This window comes from Scyliorhinus torazame, chromosome 1 (assembly GCF_047496885.1).
Source record: "Scyliorhinus torazame isolate Kashiwa2021f chromosome 1, sScyTor2.1, whole genome shotgun sequence".
Taxonomy (NCBI): domain Eukaryota; kingdom Metazoa; phylum Chordata; class Chondrichthyes; order Carcharhiniformes; family Scyliorhinidae; genus Scyliorhinus; species Scyliorhinus torazame.
Genome location: NC_092707.1, coordinates 262,301,624 through 262,324,167, shown reverse-complemented (window position 1 = coordinate 262,324,167; position 22,544 = coordinate 262,301,624). Strand labels below are relative to the sequence as shown.

General features: G+C 48.5%; 1 protein-coding gene across 2 annotated transcripts in view; it reads right to left on the bottom strand.

Annotated features, from left to right (window-relative positions):
* The window catches only part of cfap61 (cilia and flagella associated protein 61), a 584,187-nt gene that overhangs the window by 432,775 nt on the left and 128,868 nt on the right, over positions 1–22,544 (bottom strand). For both annotated transcript variants that reach the window (XM_072505562.1, XM_072505571.1), the window contains one exon: positions 7,600–7,639. In XM_072505562.1, coding sequence (XP_072361663.1) covers positions 7,600–7,639 — 40 coding nt within the window. The remainder of the gene's footprint in view (positions 1–7,599; positions 7,640–22,544) is intronic.

The following is a 22,544-nucleotide window of genomic DNA, read 5'->3' as shown; positions in this document are numbered from 1 at the left end:
CCGGGTAAACACGGCAAGCACAGCATCGACAATTGAAAAGCTCAGGGCCTCGTTTGCAACACATGGACTTCCGGAGATATTGGTGTCAGACAACGGAACGGCATTCACAAGTGGGGAATTTGGAAAATTCCTAAAGGGAAACGGAGTCCGCCACATCAAAACGGCCCCTTACCATCCAGCGTCCAACGGCCTGGCAGAGAGAGCGGTCCAGACACTAAAAGCGGGACTCAAGAAGCAGCCGGCAGCGTCAATGGACACAAAGCTCTCCCGCTGGCTGTTTGATTACAGGACCACACCGCATTCCACAACGGGCATACCGCCAGCTAAACTCTTAATGGGAATGCGGCTGCGAACGAGGCTGAGTCGCCTTTTCAAAAATTTAACGGGGAAAGTGGAGAAACAACAGGAGGTCCAACGCAGGGGGCATGATAATAGTCGGCAGCAGAGACATTTCCAGGTGGGGGCACCGGTTTGGGTCAGGAATTATGGGAATGGACCAACGTGGGTCAAAGGCACGGTAGAGTCCCAAACAGGGCCCATATCATATAAAGTTTTGATAGGAGGTAAGGTGCTGAAGAAACACCTAGACCAAATAAGGGCAGCGGAACCACACCTGGAGGCAGTCGAAGCAGGACCACCTCAAGCTGGGATAGCTCAGATGGGAAAGATACCCACACCCCAGCCCCGAGCAATTTCTCCAGACCCCGTCATCCAGTCGTCAGAGTCGGAGATGGACACGTTCGACAAGGCCACCGCGGCACCTCACCCCGAGGAGGAGGAAGTACAACTTCCAAGGAGGTCGTCAAGGAAAAGACGGGCACCTATAAGGTACACCCCACCCACGTCGGAGAACGACCCGGCGGACGACAGAGGTGACAGACCCGGACAGGAGGAGCAGGAAGAAGCTCAGAGGAATGCCAGCTGGCAGGAATTCCTCGGAGCTTGGGGGGGGGGGAGGGGTGTAATGACCTCCAATTGGCATTATTGGTTGGCCAATTGGAGTATGAGCTCCCTCAATGATAGCTCATTGAGGGGGCCCATATAAGCACCTGTGTAGGCTTGATGAGGAGTCTTAAGTTGACTGGAATGCTAGCAGCACTGTTTGGAGCTGCTCTTGTATATAAGTTATTGCAAATAAATACTGGTGTGGTGACGGAACCCCTGCCTCCTGAGGATTATTACACCGACAAAAAGAAAGATGAAGACAACCTTCATGCTTTTCACCTGGATCTTAGCGGGATCCCTTCAGTTGCGCGCGGACGCTACCCCCCTGACCCCTACCACACAGGCCGTGAATGATTCCCACCCCTGCCATACACTGTCCCCCGAGATAGTTACCCCCGAGACAGTTACCGACACCCCGACCTGGTGTGACAAGTTTATCACCTGGTATTTACTATCTTACATCGTAGAAGCACTCTTAGTACTGGCGATACTCTGCAGTATCGTGCAGACACTTAGACTCAGAAAATGGAAAAGGAGAGCCTCCCGCTCTCGCACCCCGGTACACACATTTAGATCCCCTATCTTCGGACTCCAACAAACCCCCCAACCACTTTAAGGGAATTAAAGTGCATCCGTTTTTCTTTGTGTGTGTTTTGTTCGTTCAACAAAGAAATGTAAACGTCTGTGCTTGACTGCCAAGCCAGAGAGACTTGTGTTGCTGCTATTTGTACAGTTTAAAATGTTGTAGATTATTTTTGATTGTTTGAGTGAGGATAGTTTATTGAGGATAGTTAGAGGTTCCAGTTTTTTATTTTGTAATACATGTCTGAATGTCATAGCGCCCCGTAGAGTTTTATAATGATGTATGTATGTAAAATGATTTTAGGTAAAAATTGTGATTCATAGGATAGGGCAGTGTAGAGCCCGTGAAGTGCTTATGGTTGCCCAGCTTGGTCAGAGAACGAAGACGACGCGGTAATGTGATCCTTCACGCTTCGCGTTGAGGATCACAAGGAGGGAGTGTAGCCATCTGGGATGGCCACTTCCCGATTACAAAATGGACACTTTGCAAAGATTGCAGGGAAAATGGACAATACTGAAAAAACAAGCAGGTTCAGGGTTTGTCTGTATATTGGAGCCGCAGCTCCCAGACAAGACCAAAACTGTAGGCCCATTAGCATGCTAATGGTCCATCTCCGGAACAAAAGAGTAACATTTGAGTAACCGATACTAAGGCAGACACACCCGCGCCAGAGGAGACCGAAACAAAGCAGGCCAACAGCCACCTAGGACACGCCCAGCCATCAGGGCACCCAGCCCTTTATTGGACGAGATCAATATGAATGATCAAAAAACAGCCCAATTGATTGGGGCCAAGTTCAAGGCCTGCCCAAAAGAGCGCAAAGCCCCTTTGGGTATAAGAAGGAGCCCCCAGAGAGAATCGTTCTCTTGGACCCGGCTCTCACCTAAGAGGACCTGTCCACCAGCTGCACCAGAAGCAAGTAAGTCCAAGGTCAACGCACGTTACCAGACAGACAACCTTAGCTGTTCCCCTGTACCAGTTCGACCCCAGCAGCCTCAGAACCGAACAACGGCCATTGTTCCTCTGACTGAGTGGGCGCCCGAAGCTAAGTATAGACTTTAGCAGTAGTGATAGCTTAGTCTGTAGAGTTTTGTGCATGAGTATATTTAACTGTGTGTGTAAATAAATAAACATTGACTTTGAACTAACTAACTGGTGTATCGAGTCTTTGATCAGTATTCGGTTTTGAACCTTGTGGCAGTATCGAAAGATACCTGGCAACTCTAGAGCAAACGTAATTAGAATTAAGGAAGGCGACCATATTGACCGCTATATTCAGAGCCAACTAAAGAGAGCAACATGATATAGCTGGATCGCAGGTGGGAGTGATGCCTAATGTGGTTGATAAGCCAGTGGAAAATCAGACAACTGAAGGGTTGAAGGACGAATATCCTGGGATTTGTCCAGATTGCGTGGTAACAAGGTCGCAAAGTCACAGGTTTAGACGAGGAGAAATCAAAGAGTGAAGATGAAGTTGAAGTGCAATTATCAGAAACGATTTTTGATCAGATGGTTGAAAAAGAATAACAGGTGGAGGATGAGGTGGATATTTTTAGTTCAGGAAAATTGGCAGAGTTACAACAGAAAGATGTAGAAATAAAATGGATGTATCAGAAAGCATACACGGAGGAGGAATCTGAGTGTATACCAGAGTGTTATTACCGTAAAAGTAATGTCTTGATGAGAAAATGGAGACCTTTACATATGCAGGCGGATGAAAAGTGGGCAGAAGTTCATCAAGTAGTATTGCCGGTAGGGTATAGAAAGGAGGTGTTCCAAGTTGCACACGAGGTACCAGTGGGAGGTCATTTGGGAATAAGGAAAACTCAAGCTAAAATCCAAAAACATTTTTATTGGCCGGGACTACATAAATATGTAGTTACATTTTGTCAATCATGTCACACATGTCAAGTGATAGGGAAACCTCAAGCAGTGATAAAACCAGCACCCGTAATACCCATTCCAGCATTTGAGGAACCTTTTACAACGGTCCTAATTGATTGCATAGGACCACTTCCTAAAACGAAAAGAGGGAATCAATATCTTTTGACTATACTGGATGTGTCTACTAGGTTTCCAGAGGCCATTCCAGTACGTAATATTATAGCTAAAATGATTGTAGAGGAGTGACTTAAATTCTTTACTAGATATGGACTACCCACAGAAAAACAATCGGATCAAGGATCAAATTTTAACTCAAGGTTATTCAAAGAAGTTATGGATAGCTTAGGAATAAAACAATTAAAATCAAATGCGTACCATCCAGAATCGCAGGGCGCGTTAGAAAGATGGCATCAGACATTAAAGACAATGTTGAGGGCTTTTTGTCAAGATTATCCAGAGGATTGGGATAAAGGAAATCCATTCGTACTGTTTGCAATTAGGGATGCACCTAATAAGTCAACCAAATTCAGTCCTTTTGAACTAATTTTTGGTCATGAGGTAAGAGAACCACTTAAATTGATTAAGGAAAAATTGGTGAGTGAGAAATCGGAAATTACATTATTGGATTACGTGTCAAATTTTAGGGAATGATTAAGTAGAGCAGGTGAATTAGCTAGACAACATTTAAAAGTTGCACAAAATGTGATGATACGGGTAGCGGACAAGAAATCCAAAGTTTGTAGTTTTGCCAGTGGAGATAACGTTTTAGTGTTGTTACCAGTGGTAGGTGAACCTTTAAAAGCAAGGTTTTGTGGACCTTATCAGATTGAAAGGAAATTAAGTGAGGTGAATTATGTGGTAAAACACCAGATAGAAGGAAGACTCACCGAGTGTGTCATATGAATATGCTTAAAAGGTACTTTGAAAAGGATGGAGAGAAAAAGGAGGTTTTAATGATTCTAACTCAGAGTGATTAACCAAATCCAGATGACTGTGAATTTGACATGCCTCAAATTAAATTGGAAAATGAGGATGTTCTTAAAAATTGGGATAAATTGTTGAGTTATCTTCCAGAGGGAAAAAAAACTGACCTGAAAGAGTTATTGATGTCACGTGGGCAAGTTTGTAGAGATAAATTGGGAAGTACTAAAATGGCTATACATGATGTAGATGTGGGAAATGCTGCTCCAATCAAACAACATCCATATAGACTTAACCCTTTAAAATTGGCATAATTGAAGTGGGTTCCAGCCAATGGAGCTCACCCATAATAATGGTACCTAAACCAGACGGTACCCAACGGTTGTTGTGGACTATAGAAAGGTTAATGCGGTTACAAGAACGGACTCTTATCCTATCCCATGTTTGGAGGATTGCATTGAGGAAGTGAGACAATCAGCTTTTATTTCCAAACTGGATTTACTTAAAGGTTACTGGCAGGTACCTTTATCCAAAAGGACGAAGGCGATTTCAGCTTTTGTGACTCCAGATGGTATATACCAATTCAAACGCCCCAGCCACATTTCAACGGTTAACTAACAAAGTTGTTTCAGGATTTCCCAATTGTGCCGTATACATCGACGATCCGGTCATTTTCAGCCAGACGTGGAAAGAACATTTAAAACATCGGATGGAGTTATTCGATCGAGTTCAGGGAGCGGGTTTGGCGGTAAACCTAGCCAAAAGTGAATTTGGAAAAGCCCAAGTCACTTTCCTTGGCCATACAATCGGACAGGGTCGAATGGTCACACGTGATGTGGAGTTTCCAATACCCTCAAGACGAAGGGAAATAATGCGATTTCTTGGCATGAGTGGATTTGATCGAACATTTGTGCAAAGGTTTTGCAGTGTGATTGCTCCATTGATGGACTTGCTGAAGAAACGTCGAAAGTTTCAGTGGACAGCAGACTTTCAACAGGCATTTGACTGCCTAAAAGCTGTGATAACCAATGCTCCTGTGTTGGAGAATTACAAGGGGCTCTGTGATTGAACTAAAGTATCTGACTTCAAAAAAAATGCCGAGGTGTACAGAAATGGACGGATCGTGCAGAGACCTTCTTGTTCAAAGAGACTGTCAATCGAGAAGGATTCCAGTTGGAGGAAAAACAAAAAATGGACTATATTGTTGTACCTGTTTGCGTGTGGTTTTTTTTAAACGAAAAAGTATATTTACTGTGTGCATTTCTTAAAGGATAGTGAAAAGGTGAAAAATGAAACCATTTTGAAGTTGATGGTTTATTTTGTTTTCTTGGGGGGAGGTGTCATGTGAGTGTATCTTTAAGAACTGGGTGTTTAAAAAATGTACCTTTAAGAAATGGGTGTTTATCAGTGATGTCAGAGTGTGGGTGGAGCTGGGCTGTCTGTCCGCTTTTTACTTTCGTTTTAGGCTGTTTGCTGCAGGGTGTGTTTTAGTTTTGTTTTCAGAGCTGGATAGCTGCAGCCACAGCCAGAAGGGGTATTAGTCTCTCACTCTGTAATACAAAGACTGTAAATCGATCCTTTCGTGATTTAAAACTAATAACTGTTCTCAGTAGTGACTTTAACCTGATGTGCTTGTGTTTAAAGTTTTTTTTTAAGTCTTCTGGATGTTAAAAGGACAGCTTACGGATTACTTAGTGTTGTATTCTTTGGGGGTTGTATTTGAATTAATGGTTGCTAAGATGTTCACTGTTTGTTTTAAAAAGATTAACTTGAGTTAATAGAGTAAACATTGTTTTGCTTTAAAAAATACTTTTTCCATTTCTGCTGTACCACACCTGTAGAGTGGGCCGTGTGCTCCCCATATCACAATCTATTAAAAGTCGTGGGTCAGGCGAACTCCATGATACACTTTGGGCTTCTCTAAACCCTGGCCCATAACACACGTGCGTTAACCCCACTGCAAAACCACCCCCACAACACCCTCACACTCAACCCCACAACCCCTTCACCTCCACACCCCGCACCGCTACTGCCCCTCCCCGGCCCGCGGGGCTAATCATGCACCTTGACTTGTGTCTTTCAGGACATGCTGGAGATAGGATAGGTCCATCTGGTGTCCCCCAACCCCTGACAGTGCCGAGCAGTGATGACGACAGCAGCATGGACAGCAGCCCTCAACACGAGATCCCGGAACTCAAGTCCGGGGATGACACAGATTTTCTGTCACTGCTGTCTCCAACACCCTCCACCATTCCAGAGACACTCACCTCGGATGGGCACTTTCGTGAAGAGGCTGCTGGGACACTATCTGGTGCGCACCACACAGCTGCTCCGGTATACTAGGTGGAGGTGGGAATTCTTGAGGGGGTGGATGGCTAATAGGCACCCTGAGGGAGGAGGAGGTGATGCTTAAAAATACTTTAGATCTCTGTAGCATCACACCTGTAAAGTGGGCCCTTGTGCTCCTCTTAACCAAAATCTATTAAACGTTGTGGGTCAGGTGAACTCCAGGATATACTTTGGTGTTCTCTAAACCCTGGCCCATAATACCAGAGAATCACACCTATGTGTCCAGCTATGGGCAGAGAATATTCTGGAGGGAACACCCAAAATTATTCTATTACCTACTACTGCCCCATCCTCATGAGTAACTAATTGAGGGAAAAGAGGGCATAAGAAACTGATTTTGCATTGCATTAGAATCCATTTCAACGGAGGACCCATGTTCGTTCCTAGCCCTGGGTCACTGTCCACGTGCAGTTTGCACATTCTCCCCGTGTCTGCATGGGTTTCACCCCTACAATCCAAAGATGTGCAGGGTAGGTGGATTGGCCACGCTAAATTGCCCCCTAATTGGATAAAAATAATTGGGTACTCTAAATTTTTTTTAAAAATCCATTTCAACTTTGTGAAGCACACTTTATAAAACGAGTGCTATCATGTGATTGTTGGCAGTTATTTAATTTTTTAAAATAAATTCAAAGTGCCCAATTGTTTTTCCAATTTAGGGGCAATTTAGTGTGGCTGGTCCACCTACCCTTTGGGTCTTACCTCCACATCTTTGGGTTGTGGGAGTGACACTCACGCAGACATGGGGACAATGTGCAAACTCCATACGAATGCCATTTATTTAAATTTGACACTCTCAGAATACTCTCAGCTTTATTTTTGTAGTCTTACAAATAATCAGGATCTTTGGTTTGCAACATGTTGAACTCAATGATTTTTTCATTAAAATAAAATACTGGTTCTGAAGATTCACTTACTGGATAAAGATTAAAAATAAAGGGCAAAAAATCCTGAGACCTGTGAACAAAAAACAAAACAGAAATGAATGTTTAAAATTTTGTTGTCAATGTTGATGATAAAAATGCAACTTCACCCAATTGATCAGGATATCTAATAGGTTTGAGTCTTTACTTGCATATTTTCATGTGTTTCCCCTAGCAGCTGTATTACTTCCTTTAAAGTATAAAGACATTGAAATCTTTCTGGAAAAAAAAATCTTATTTTTTAATAATTGAAAGCGTGGCAAACCTTGCACTTTTTGCTTTTAAAATGTTGCACAGCTCACCAAGGTATGAATTCCTAACACTTCATTCCATCCATGTAAATCTACACTGCAATATATAAACCCCAGCAACTGGGAGCCCTAATTATATATATTTTTTATTTGTTCATGAGGTGTGGACATCACAGAGCGATTTATTGCTCATCTCTCATGACCCCTGAGAAGCTGGTACTGAGCCGCTTTCTTGAACCGTTGCAGCCTGTGTGATGAAGGAACTCTCATAGTGTTGTGAGGTAGAGAGCTCCAGGATTTTGACCCAGCAACAACGAAAAAAAAGTGAGACATCTTTAAGTGAGGATGTGTGCGATTTAGAGGAGAATTCGCAGGTGGTGGTGTTCCCATGTGTCTGTTGCCCGTGGCTTTCTAGGTAGGAGAAGTTGTGGGTATGGAAGATGCCGTCAAAGACTTGATGAGTTGCTACAGTGCATTTTGCAGATGATACACACTGCAGACACAGTGCACAGGTAGTAGAGGAATTGAATGTTTAAGGTGGTGAATGGGCTGTCAGTCAAGCAGGCTCATCTGCTTATACAGCTTCCCCTTAAATAACACTATGCAATTTTAAGAAATTATTCCTTCACGGGACATGAGCACGGTTGGCAAGCCAGGATTTGTTTCTTATTCCTAAATGCAATTGAGAAGGCAGTGGTGAGCTACCTTTTTGAACTGCTGTAGTCCATCTCGTGTTGATAAACTCAGAGTGCTGTTAGGGAAGGAGGTTCAGGATTTGACCCAGTGACAGTGAAGGAACAGCAATATTTTCCAAGTTAGGATGGTGTTTGGCTTGGTTGGTGGTGCTCTCATGCGTCTGTTGCCCTTGTCCTTCTAAGTGGCAGAGGTCACGTGTTTGAAAGGTCATTTTGAAGGAGCCTTGGTGAGTTGCTGCAGTACATCTTGTAGATGGCGCACACTGCTGTCATTGTATGTTGGTGGTGGAGGGAGTGAATCTTTAAGTTGGTGGATCGAGTGCCAATCAAGCAGACTGCTTTGTCCAAGATGGTCTTGAGCTTCTCGAGTGCTGTTGTATCTGCATTCATGCATGCAAGTGGAGAGTGTTGCACCATACCACTGACTTGTGTCTAGTAGACGGTGGACTTGCTTTGTTTGGGGAGTCAAGAGGCAAGTTATTTGTTGCAGAATTTCCAGTCGCTAATCTGATCTTGCAGCCACAGTATTTAAATGGATGGTTTAGTTCAGTTTCCAGGTAACTTCTAGGGTGTTGATTGTGGAGGATTCGGCAATGGTAATGATGTTGAATGTCAAGGCAAGGTGGTTAGATTCTCTCTTGCTGGAGATATTCATCGCCTGGCATTTTTGTGATGCAAATGTTTCTTGCCACTTCTCAGCCTAAACCTGAATGTTGCCCAGACCTGGCTGCATATTGACATGGAATGCTTTACCTCAACTACTGTATGTAATAGCAAGTTCTAAATTCCTACCACTCTTTGGGTAAAGACGTTTTGCCTGAATTCACCACTGGATTTATCAGTAATTATCTTGGGCTGGATTCTCTGATTTCTAAGTGCTGATGCCGGCGTGGGAACAGTGGCTTTTTACGCCAGAAAAAATGGCGCAAAAGATGCACCGATCCTCCATCTGGTGGGGGAGTGGCTGGCAGGCACACAGCATAAAGCCCCCGGCTTTACCTGGGAATACGGCCGGAGAATTGCCGGATCTGTGGCATTGCATGCGCACGACGGTGGGCTGCAATGGCCACACTGTGCAACATGGCGATGGCCGCGCGCGGACCCGGCCTGCCACATACTATCACCCAGTAAGCCCCCTCGCCACCCCCCACTGGTGCACACAGTCCCCTCCAAATCCTACCCTGCCTGCGGAACGGCTCCCCCTCCGACTGTGGCGGCGCTGGACTCAGTCTGCCTCTGCTAAGCAGGGTTCACAAAAGTAAATAGCATGAGTGACCCACACCGTCAGGAACTCGGCCCATTGGGGACGGAGCATCGGGGTAGGATCTCAGGTGACGTCCTGAGGTCGTCCATATGGAAAGCGGCATACTGTTTTTGAGAGGGCGAAGCATCACAAAAATGGCGCCTCCCCCGTTTTCACCGTAAACGGAGATTCTCTGGCCAATCGCCGACCTCGATTTCGGCGTCGGTGACCGGAGAACCCGCCCCTTGTATTTACGACTTTTAGCTCTGGACAACACACTAATGGAAACAGTTTCTCTATGGTAGTCTATCAACCCTTTCAATATCTTACAGATCTGTCATGTTCTCCCTCAGAATCTCTTTTCTGGAAAAAAGCCTGTCAGCTTATTCAGCCTTTCTTGAGAAGCCTTTCCTCTCAGTGATTCCTTTTACATCTTCCCAATGCATCCAAATCCTTTTTATAATATGAAGACCTGAACTGTGTACAGTACTCCAAGTGTGGTTTAATCAAACTTTAATTCAAGTTCAACATAGCATCTCTGCTTTCCATGGCACAGTGGTTAGCACTGCTGCCTCACAGTGCCAAGGACCTGGGTTTGATTCTGCCAAGGGTGACTGTGTGGAGTTTGCATTTTCTCCCAGTGTCAGCGTGGGTTTCCTCTGGGTGCTCCGGTTTCCCCCACCGTCCAAAGATGTGTAACAAAAATTACCCTCGTAACAAAAAAAAAGAGAAATCGCGCCGAGCAAGATATACACATGGCAAAATGATATATTTACACAGCTTTGTACACTGGCCCTCACCCGTACATGCCAGTTTCCCCAACCCTTCATGTTATCTCTTGCTCATCCACCCTCCCAGGCAGTACCCCCCTTCCCCCCCCCCCCCTCCCAAGGCTGCCGCTGCTGCTGACCGACCCCCTCCAACACTCCGCGAGACAGTCCAGGAACGGCCGCCACCGCCCGCAGAACCCCCGCGCAGACCCCCCCAAGGCGAACCCAATCCTCTCCAACTCTACGAACCCAGCCATATCATCCATCCAGGCCCCCAGGCTGGGGGGCCTCGCCTCCCCCCACACCAGCAAGATCCCTTGCCGGGCCATCAGGGACGCAAAGGCCAGAACGCCGGCCTCCCTCGCCTCCCGCACCCCCGGCTCGTCCACCACTCCAAATATAGCTAGCCCCCAGCTTGGCTTGACCCGGACCCCCACCACCCGAGATATTGCTCCCGCCACTCCTCTCCAGAACCCCTCCAGCGCCGGGCACGACCAAAACACATGGACATGGTTCGCCGGGCCTCCCGAGCACCCTCCACACCTGTCCTCCACACCAAAGAACCCACACAACCCCGCCCCCGCCAAGCGCGCCCTGTGGACCACCCTAAATTGTATCAGGCTGAGCCCGGCACACGAGGAGGAGGAATCAACCCTACCCAGGGCATCAGCCCACAGACCTTCCCCGATCTCCTCCCCCAGCTCCCCCCCCCCCCACCTACCCCCCAACTCCTCCACCAGCGCCTCCCCCTCCCCCCTCAACTCCCGGCGCATTTCCGACACCCTGCCCCCCCTGACCCACACACCCGAGACCATCCTATCCCGAACCCCCCGCGCCGGGAGCAACGGGAACTCCCCCACCTGTCGCCCCACAAAAGCCCCCACCCGCATACACCTAAAGGCACCTCCCGGGGGCAACCCGAACCTCCCCTCCAGCGCCCCAAGGCCCGCAAACGTCCCGTCGATGAACAGGTCCCCCACTCCTCCAATCCCCGCCCGACGCCAGCTCCGGAACCCCCCGTCCACCTTCCCCGGGACAAACCGGTGGCCACCCCCGATCGGGGACCACACCGACGCCCCCACCGCACCCCGGTGCCGTCCCCACTGGCCCCAGATCCCCAGCGCCGCCGCCACCACCGGGCCCGCGGCACACCCCACCGGCGAGAGCAGCAGCTGTGCCGCCACCAACGGCCCCAGGCTCGTTCCCCCACAGGACGCCGTCTCCACCCCCCTCCACGCCGCCCCCCCTCTCCCCACAACCCACCCGCGGATCATCGCCACACTTGCCGCCCAGCAGCAGCCCCCCAGGTTCGGTAGTGCCAACCCTCCTCGGTCGATACCACGCTCCAGGAACCCCCTCCCCGCCCCCGGGGTCTCACTCGCCCACACAAACCCCACAAGACTCCTGCCCACCCTCTCAGAAAAGGCCCCAGCGACCACGACGGGAAGGCACCGAAACACAAACAGAAACTCGGAAGGACCACCACTCCGACCGACTGCACTCTACCCGCCAGCGAGAGCGGCAACACGTCCCATCCCCCGATATCCTCCTCCATCTGCTCCACCAACCTCGCCAGACCCAGTTTATGTAGGGTCCCCCAACTCCTGGCTATCTGGATCCCCAGATACCGAAAGCTCCCCTCCGCCCTCCTCAGCGGTAGGTCCCCTATCCCTCTTTCTTGGTCCCCCGCCTGTAATACAAAGAGCTCACTCTTCCCTACATTGAGCTTATAGCCCGAAAACTCCCTTAGAGTCTGCATGACCTCCACCATCCCCTCCATCGGATCCGCCACGTACAGCAACAGGTCATCCGCATCTAGCGACACCCGATGCTCTTCTGCCCCTCGGACCACCCCCCTCCATTTATTAGACTCCCTCAATGACATGTCCAATGGTTCGATCGCCAATGCGAACAACAGGGGGGACAGGGGGCACCCCTGCCTCGTCCCTCGGTACAGTCAAAAGCACTCCGACCTCCGCCGGTTCGTCACTACACTCGCCATCGGGGCTCTGTAAAGGAGCTTAACCCAATTGATAAACCCTACCCCGAACCCAAACCTACGCAGCACCTCCCAGAGGTACTCCCACTCTACTCGATGGCATCACTATCACGTTTAAGAGCCGCCGCACATTGGTGTTTAGTTGCCTGCCCTTTACAAATCCCGTCTGGTCCTCGTGGATTACCCCCGGGACACAGTCCTCGATCCTCGTGGCCTGCACTTTTGCCAGCAACTTTGCATCCACATTGAGGAGCGAGATCGACCTGTACGATCCACATTGCAGTGGGTCCTTGTCCCGCTTTAGGATCAAAGAAATTGTCGCTTCCGACATTGTCGGGGGCAGGGTCCCCTCCTCTCTTGCCTGATTAAAGGTCCTCACCAGTAGCGGGGCCAACAGGTCTGCGTACTTCCTGTAGAACTCCACCGGGAATCCGTCCGGTCCCAGGGCCTTCCCCGCCTGCATGCTCCCCAAACCCTTGCTCAGCTCCTCCAACCCAATTGGTGCCCCCAAACCAGCCACCTCTTGCTCCTCCACCCTCGAGAATCTCAGCTGATCTAGCAATCGTCTCATCCCCTCTTCCCCCGCTGGGGGCTGGGATCTGTACAGCTGTTCATAAAAGGCCTTGAATACCTCGTTTATTTTCGTCGCCCTCCGAACCGTGGCTCCCCTTCCATCTTTGACTCCCCCTATTTCCCTCGCTGCCATCCTCTTACGGAGCTGGTGTGCCAGCATCCGACTAGCCTTTTCCCCATACTCGTAGGTCGCCCCCTGCGCTTTCCTCCACTGTGCCTCCGCCTTCCCTGTGGTCAACAGGTCAAACTCCGTCTGGAGCCGTCGTCTTTCCCCAAGTAATCTTTCCTCCGGGGCCTCTGCGTATCTCCTGTCCACTCTCAAAATCTCTCCCACTAACCTCTCCCTTTCCATACCCTCTGTCTTCTCCCTATGAGCCCTAATGGAAATTAGCTCTCCCCTGATCACCACCTTCAACGCCTCGCATACCACTCCCACCCCCACCTCCCATTTGTCATTGGCCTCCAAGTACCTTTCGATACACCCCCTCACCTTCCCACACACCACCTCGTCCGCCAGCAGTCCCACATCCAGCCGCCACAACGGGCGTTGGTCCCTCTCCTCTCCCAGCTCCAGTTCCACCCGGGGGCATGGTCCGAAACGGCTATAGCCGAATACTCCGTCCCCTCCACCCTCGGGATGAGCGCCCTACCCAGAACAAAGAAATCTATCCGGGAGTAGGCTTTGTGTACATGGGAGAAGAAAGAAAATTCCCTGGCCTGCGGCCTTGCAAACCGCCATGGGTCCACTGCCCCCATCTGATCCAGAAACCCCCAAAGTACCTTGGCCGCCGCCGGCCTCTTTCCAGTCCTTGATTTGGAGCGGTCCAGTGCTGGATCCAACACTGTATTGAGTCCCCTCCCATTATCAGGCCTCCTATCTCCAGGTCCGGAATGTGCCCCAACATGCGCTTCATGAATCCTGCATCATCCCAGTTCAGGGCGTGTACGTTTACCAACACCACACACGTCCCTTGCAGCCTACCGCTCACCATTACATATCGCCCTCCATTGTCCGCTACAATAGTCTTGGCCTCAAATGACACCTGCATTCCCACCAATATCGCCACCCCTCTATTCTTCGATTCCAGTCCCGAGTGGAATACCTGTCCTACTCATCCCTTTCTTAACCTGACCTGGTCCGCCACCTTCAGATGTGTCTCTTGGAGCATGGCCACGTCTGCCTTCAGTCCCTTTAAGTGCGCGAACACTCGAGCCCTCTTCACCGGCCCATTCAGGCCCCTCACATTCCACATTATCAGCCGGATTGGAGGGGCTCTCACCCCCCCCCCCCCCACACCCCGCCGACTAGCCATCTCCTTTTCTGGGCCAGACCTGTGTCCACGCCTCCCTTACCCTCCAGTCCCCCAGAGGGGGGACCCCCGTCCCGACCACCTCTTCTGTGTCCCATTCCCTTTCGGCCAGTGCAGCAGCAACCCTTTTTCTCCCCCCTTCCCCCCGCTAGACCCCTGTCTAGCTTTTTTGCTCCCCCCATGTCACTCCCGTAAGTCAGCTGACGCCTGCTGACCCCGGCTTCCCCCGCCATCCCATTGACCTCCCCGCGTGGGAGTCTCCCAATCCATATGCATTCCTTTGTTCCCCTTCCCACCTTTCTTCACGCGCGCGGGAAAACACCCCGCGCTTTCCAAAGCCCGCTCCAACCCCTCTGGCGCAGCTCCTGTCGCGGCCTTGTCTCTCTCCCCCAGCCCATGTAACATTTCCTGCGCGTGATTGACCCCCTATATACAACAACCATCACACATCAAACCCCAAAACATCCCCCCCACCCTCACAAACCCTCAGTTAGAGTCCAACTTTTCGGCTTGTACAAAGGTCCACGCCTCTTCAGGCGTTTCGAAGTAATAGTGTTGGCCCTTGTATGTGACCCACAGTCGCGCTGGCTGCAGCATTCCGAATTTCATTTCTTTCCGGTACAACGCCGCTTTCGCCCGATTGAAACTCGCTCTCCGCTTTGCAACCTCCGTGCTCCAGTCCGGGTATATTCGGATCTCTGCATTGTCCCACTTACTGCTCCGCTCCTTCTTGGCCCATCTCAGGACCCACTCTCTGTCCGTGAACCGGTGGAACCTCACCACCATCGCCCTTGGCGGCTCATTTGCCTGGGGCTTCTTCGCCAGCACCCGATGTGCCCCGTCCAACTCCAGCGGCCTCAAAGGAGCCTTCGTGCCCATCATCGCCTCGAGCATCGTGCTCGCGTATGCCCCGGCATCAGCCCCCTCCACTCCCTCAGGGAGACCCAGGATTCGCAGATTCTTTCTCCTCGACCTGTTCTCCAGGTCTTCGAGTCTTCCCGCCCACTTCTTGTGTCGCGCCTCGTTCTGCTCCACTCTCACCGCCAGGCCCACGAGCTCGTCCTCATTCTGACTGACTCTTTTCTGTACCTCCTGGATCTTAGCTTCGTGGGCCTTCTGCGTGATCCCGAGTCCTTCAATTGCCGAAAGCATAGGCGCCAACATCTCCTTGCGCATCTCCTCGCGCTGCTCCTCGAAGCAGCGCTTGATGAACTCCTGCAGCTCCCCTTTGTCCCTCGCTTCTCCCGTTGCTCCAGTGCCGCTCCTTTGGCCGTTACACTTCTGGTCCGTTTCATAGAAGTTGGCAGTGTTTGCTTCACCAGTCTGCCCAAAAAAGTTTATGGAATCTCCTGAAAAAGGTCTGAGAGTCGGTTCCAGACGGGAGCTGCCGAATGCGCGACCTACTCCTCCATGGCCGCCACCGGAAGCCTCGTCCCTGCTTCTTCAATGGCCTTGGTAGATCTTTTCACAGTTGTTCCCTCTGCTGCTAGAATTCACATTTGATAGAGTCAAGTCAGATTGCAGCTTTAAGCTTGCCCTTCCCCCGCCTGCATGCTGGAAGAGGCTTTTGTCTAAACCTGCAGCCAAAGCCAAATCTTTTACTGTTTCTGCCAGGTCTGGCAGCCAAAAGACATAACATTCCTGGGGGACACTGTCAGGGGAATGCTGCAGTCTTCTTGCCACACCGGGAAATGTCAAACAAATGCCGTGGGGGCCCTGTAAAAGAGCCCAAAAGTCCATTCCAAGCGGGAGCTGCCGAATATGCAACCTAGCTCTGCATAGCCGCACCCGGAAGTCCCATCCAGACTTTTATTAACCAGGTTGTATATGCATTCCTTATTCTTCTTACCAAAATGCAGCACCTCACATTGATCTATATTGAAAGGTGAGTAACAGAGGAAATGCACAATCACATAATTAACAATGTAATATGTTGATAAATTCAGAGCTTTGTTTTTAAAAAGGCATTTTTGAACTGGCTTTGATTGTAAATAACACTTCAAAAATGAAAGCTCTCAGAGCAGCAAGTGTTTAAACAAGGAAGTAGTTGGTATTAAGTTCATTACTGAATTTTACTGAACACGAAAGTCATTCTGGATTTCTGCTGTACTTGGGGCTCATAACCCTTATGAGAATTTACATCAGGTCTGCTTCAGCAACTCATGGGAAGAGAGTGAATCAGTCTGAACCATACTTTAACTACTGCATTAGCTTGTTTTGAGTCCATTATGACATCCACAGCACTCATAAACTCCTTCATGACAGTCAGCACTTCACAAACTGGTCATATGCTTCTCTTAGTAACCTGAGTGAAACACCATTCATCTTGGCGGATTTGTTTTGAGCATATACAGGACCTTGATCTCACTGATGTCAAGTCATTAAATTTGCATGGATTGTCTTTGAAAATGAAGGGCCTGCAACTAGCATTTTCTCTTATAAATACATCAAGGAAGTAATCATTACGTTTATTAAATTTATCTTCAGCCCCATAAGTATACTTTAAGGTTTTCATGTACTTCACTGACTGTTACAAGGGAATAATTTATTGTCATTATGTTCAACCTCCTCAGAAATGTTCTTTACAATATATCTCTCTGCCTTCTGACCACCCTTTTAACAAATTTCTGAAGATTCATAGACTTTCATAGAATTTACAGTGCAGAAGAAGGCCATTCGGCCCATCGAGTCTGCACCAGCTCTTGGAAAGAGCACCCTACCCAAGCCCACACCTCCACCCTATCCCCATAACCCAGTAACCCCACCCAACACTAAGGGCAATTTTGGACACTATGGGCAATTTAGCATGGCCAATCCACCTAACCTGCACATCTTTGGACTGTGGGAGGAAACTGGAGCACCCGGAGGAAACACACGCACACACGGGGAGAACGTGCAGACTCCGCACAGACAGTGACCCAAGCCGGGAATCGAACCTGGGACCCTGGAGCTGTGAAGCAATTGTGCTAACCACAATGCTACCGTGCTGCCCTATATTCCTATATTCATTGCATTGGTCTCCCTCACTTTTCTGCCTGCAAGTTCTGTAAAATTGGCTTCTTGTGTTATTTTGCATTGTCATGATTAATTTCAAGTCTGCTTGTTTAGTTTACTCTTGCTAATCTTGTACAGATCCTTGGTTAGGCCTCAGTTTTGGTCTCCACACCCTCACACAAGGGGTGAGACCCCTCACACAAGGGTCAAATATTAGTGTGTAAACTAATCAGGATCAGTGTTGTCTTCTGGTCTTGTTTTGATTGCCCAAAGAGGCCAGAAGGAATTTTTTTGACTTTTTTTCTAATTGTCCTACTTTTAAAAATCTGTTTCTCCCCCTCACCCAGATTACATGACTGTAATCTGAAGGGTACATGTGGTTTGATGCACAAGGCATCACATTTCTGTGGAACAGGTTGGATGGATCAGTAGTCTTGTCCTGTTCATTTTATTTTTTGTTTCATAACAACCCAGATTTTGCAGACAGCAGTGAAGCAAAGGTGCTTACCACTGGACTCGAAGAAAGATCTAGCTATAAGACATAAGACCATCAGACATAGGAGCAGAATTAGGCCACTCGGCCCATCGAGTCTGCTCCGCCATTCAATCATGGCTGATATTTTCTCATCCCCATCTCCTGCCTTCCCCCCATAACCCCGATCCCCTTGTTAATCAAGAACCTATCTATCTCTGTCTTAAAGACACTCAGTGATTTGGCCTCCACAGCCTTCTGCGGCAAAGAGTTCCACAGATTCACCACCCTCTGGCTGAAGAAATTCCTCCTCATCTCTGTTTTAGGGGATCGTCCCTTTAGTCTGAGATGGTGTCCTCTGGTTCTAGTTTCTCCTAAAAGTGGAAACAGCCTCTCAACATCCACTCTATCCAGGCCTCGCACTATCCTGTAAGTTTCAATAAGATCCCCCCTCATCCTTTTAAACTCCAACGAGTACAGACCCAGAGTCCTCAACCGTTCCTCATACAACAGCTCTTCATTCCAGGGATCATTCTTGTGAACCTCCTCTGGACCCTTTCCAAGGCCAGCACATCCTTCCTTAGATACGGGGCCGAAAACTGCTCACAATACTCCAAATGGGGTCGGACTAGAGCCTTATACAGCCTCAGAAGTACCTCCCTGGTCTTGTATTCTATCTCTGTGGTATGCATTCCTCTTTCCTGGCAGCAGGTTAAATCTGTTGTCAAGTCAAGAGGATGTTTTGGCAAGCAGCAGCAGTGATATAGGTAAACAGCCAATCATATTGAAGTATTACCTCAGTTGGCTGGACAGCTGGTTCATGATGCAGAGCAAAGCCAACAGGATGGATTCAATTCCCATACTGGCTGAGGTTATTCATGAAGGCTCCCCCTTCTCAACTTTGCCCCTCGTCTGAGGTATGGTGATCCACAGGTTAAATCACCACCAGTTAGCTCTCCCCCTCAAAGGGCAAAGTAGTCTCTGATCATCTGGGATTACGACGACTTTACTTAATTCACATATAGCAAAACCAAGTTAAAAGCACTTAATATCTTTCACTTTTAATTAAGTTCTCAGACAGTGAATAAAATGATTATGATTCAATTAACATTTTTAATTTTTTTTTTTACAAATATGTGGACATTTATTATTATCAAGAAATCTGGAATTCTGGAAAATGGAAAATAAATTTCCAGAGACAGTGAAGAGGTTTGGCGATAGTTATGAAGGTAATTTTTACCTTATTTAACAAGATGTAATTTTTTTTCAAGGATTTTCATCAGAGAATCACAGAATTGTTTGGGCACAGGAAGCCATTTGGCCCATCGTGTCTGCACCGGCTCTGCAAAGAAGCAGACTTGGTGCCATTCCCCTGCCTTTTCGCCGTACCCCTGCCCAGCTGAGCGAAGCTGATGAGTGAGTAAGTCATGGTGGGTATTTTTTCAACTATATTAAATTGTAAGTCATTGTTTTACCAAGGGTAGGGACTTTAAAAAATATATAATAGTCTTGTAAAGTTTTAAACTTAAAGGGTTTAATCATAGCAGGAGAGCTTAAAGCTGTGGTTTGCTCCTCTTGCTGCATGTGGGACTCCAGGAACATTTCCAGTCCCCGGGAACAGCAAGTGTGCAGGAAGTATGTCCAGCTGCAGCTCCTGGAAGCTTGGGTTTCAGAGCTGGAACGGTGTTTGGGACACTGAGGAGCATCTGTGAGTCTGAGGGCACTGTGAAAAGCACATTTAGAGAGGTGGTCACACCGCAGCTGAAAGAACTCGAGGAAGGAAAGGAATGGCTGACCACCAGGCAGTCCAAGAGAAACAGGCAGGTAGTTCAAGAGACCCCTGGGGTCCCATTCGCAAATCAGTATTCCATTTTGGAGACTGATGAGGCTGGTTCCTCCAGGGAGTGCGGACAGAGTCAAGCTTCTGGCAATACAAGCAGCCTGTCTGTATAGCCAGAGGAGGTGGGGGGTGGTCAATATTAATAGGGAATTAACAAGGGAATGCAACTGTGGCAACACACCTTCCCTAGTGCCAGGGTCTGGGGTGTCACTGAACTGCTGCAGGACATCCTGAAGGGGGGAGGTGATAAGACAGAGGTCATGGTACATGTTATTACCATGACATAGGTAGAAAAATGAATGAGGTCTTGAATTCAGGGAGTTAGGCAGTAGACTAAAAAGCAGGAACTCTTGGGCTGTAATCTCTGGATTTCTCCCACTGCAACGTGCTAGCAAGTATAGAAATTGGAGAATAGCACAGATTAATGCGTGCCTTAAGAGTTGCTGCAGGAGGGAGGGTTTTAGATCCGTGGATCACTGGGTGGTACAAGGAAGATGGTCTACACTGAACCTGAGAGGGACTAACGTCCTTGCCGGCAGATTTGCTAGTGCTGTTGGGAGGAGTTTACATTAATTCGGCAGGGGGAGGGGACATAGACTGTTAGCAGAATAGGGACACAGCACAATACAGAAAAGCAATCAAGTCAGAGGGAATACAGGGCTATTAAGTTTCAAGGGAGTAAGACAAGACTGGATTGCCTTTACTTTAATGCCAGGAGTACTACAGGTAAAATGGATGAGTTAAGAGCGAGATTGGCAAGTAGAATTGTGATATAGTAGCCATCACGGAGACGTGGCCGAGGGAGGGGCAGGATTGGCAGCTCCATATCCTGGGATATAGGGTGCAATTTAATGGCCACATTGCGCTTGAGCGAGAGCGCACTGAGGCTGGTAGATTGCAGGAGATGCCAAAATTGAGAACTGTGCCGGGCGCTGATTGGTTTGAGATCAAACCGACCCGCTCCCGTCGGCAAAATCAGGATACTGCCATGGCAAGGCAAGAAACCAATAATCACCACTTAAGGCCAAACACCATACAATTAACAGGAACAACCTTCTATCTAACTGTCTCCCCGTGGTGTAATCGCCTCCCCAGCAATGGTCATGCAGGCGCCGATGAGTACTCCTTTTTAAAAATGTGAAGCTGGCAGAATGGTTGCTGCGGGGATCTGAGAAGGTGAAGAGCTATCTTTACTCCTGGACAATGAGCCCGGGGGTGCTGGTATTCCTACCCCAGTGTTCGGTGGGGAGGTTAGCCTCGGTCGGGATTGACCGCCATCGGTGGAGGACATTACCGGGACAACCTGGCCCTGCCTGTCTGACCCACCGACCACCCATAATTGACCTTGGAGGCTTCTGATGCATAGAACATAGAACATAGAACGATACAGCGCAGTACAGGCCTTCGACGCACGATGTTGCACCGAAACAAAAGCCATCTAACCTATACTATGCCATTATCATCCATATGCTTATCCAATAAACTTTTAAATGCCCTCAATGTTGGCGAGTTCACTACTGTTGCAGGTAGGGCATTCCACGGCCTCACCACTCTTTGCGTAAAGAACCTACCTCTGACCTCTGTCCTATATCTATTACCCCTCAGTTTAAGGCTATGTCCCCTCGTGCTAGCCATTTCCATCCGCGGGAGAAGGCTCTCACTGTCCACCCTATCTAACCCCCTGATCATTTTGTATGCCTCTATTAAGTCTCCTCTTAACCTTCTTCTCTCCAACGAAAACAACCTCAAGTCCATCAGCCTTTCCTCATAAGATTTTCCCTCCATACCAGGCAACATCCTGGTAAATCTCCTCTGCACCCGCTCCAAAGCCTCCACGTCCTTCCTATAATGCGGTGACCAGAACTGTACGCAATACTCCAAATGCGGCCGTACCAGAGTTTTGTACAGCTGCAACATGACCTCATGACTCCGGAACTCAATCCCTCTACCAATAAAGGCCAACACTCCATAGGCCTTCTTCACAACCCTATCAACCTGGGTGGCAACTTTCAGGGATCTATGTACATGGACACCTAGATCCCTCTGCTCATCCACACTTCCAAGAACTTTACCATTAGCCAAATATTCTGCATTCCTGTTATTCCTTCCAAAGTGAATCACCTCACACTTCTCCACATTAAACTCCATTTGCCACCTCTCAGCCCAGCTCTGCAGCTTATCTATGTCCCTCTGTAACCTGCTACATCCTTCCACACTATCGACAACACCACCGACTTTAGTATCGTCTGCAAATTTACTCACCCACCCTTCTGCGCCTTCCTCTAGGTCATTGATAAAAATGACAAACAGCAACGGCCCCAGAACAGATCCTTGTGGTACTCCACTTGTGACTGTACTCCATTCTGAACATTTCCCATCAACCACCACCCTCTGTCTTCTTTCAGCTAGCCAATTTCTGATCCACATCTCTAAATCACCCTCAATCCCCAGCCTCCGTATTTTCTGCAATAGCCTACCGTGGGGAACCTTATCAAACGCTTTACTGAAATCCATATACACCACATCAACTGCTCTACCCTCGTCTACCTGTTCAGTCACCTTCTCAAAGAACTCGATAAGGTTTGTGAGGCATGACCTACCCTTTACAAAGCCATGCTGACTATCCCTGATCATATTATTCCTATCTAGATGATTATAAATCTTGTCTCTTACAATCCCCTCCAAGACTTTACCCACTACAGACGTGAGGCTCACCGGTCTATAGTTGCCGGGGTTGTCTCTGCTCCCCTTTTTGAACAAAGGGACCACATTTGCTATCCTCCAGTCCTCTG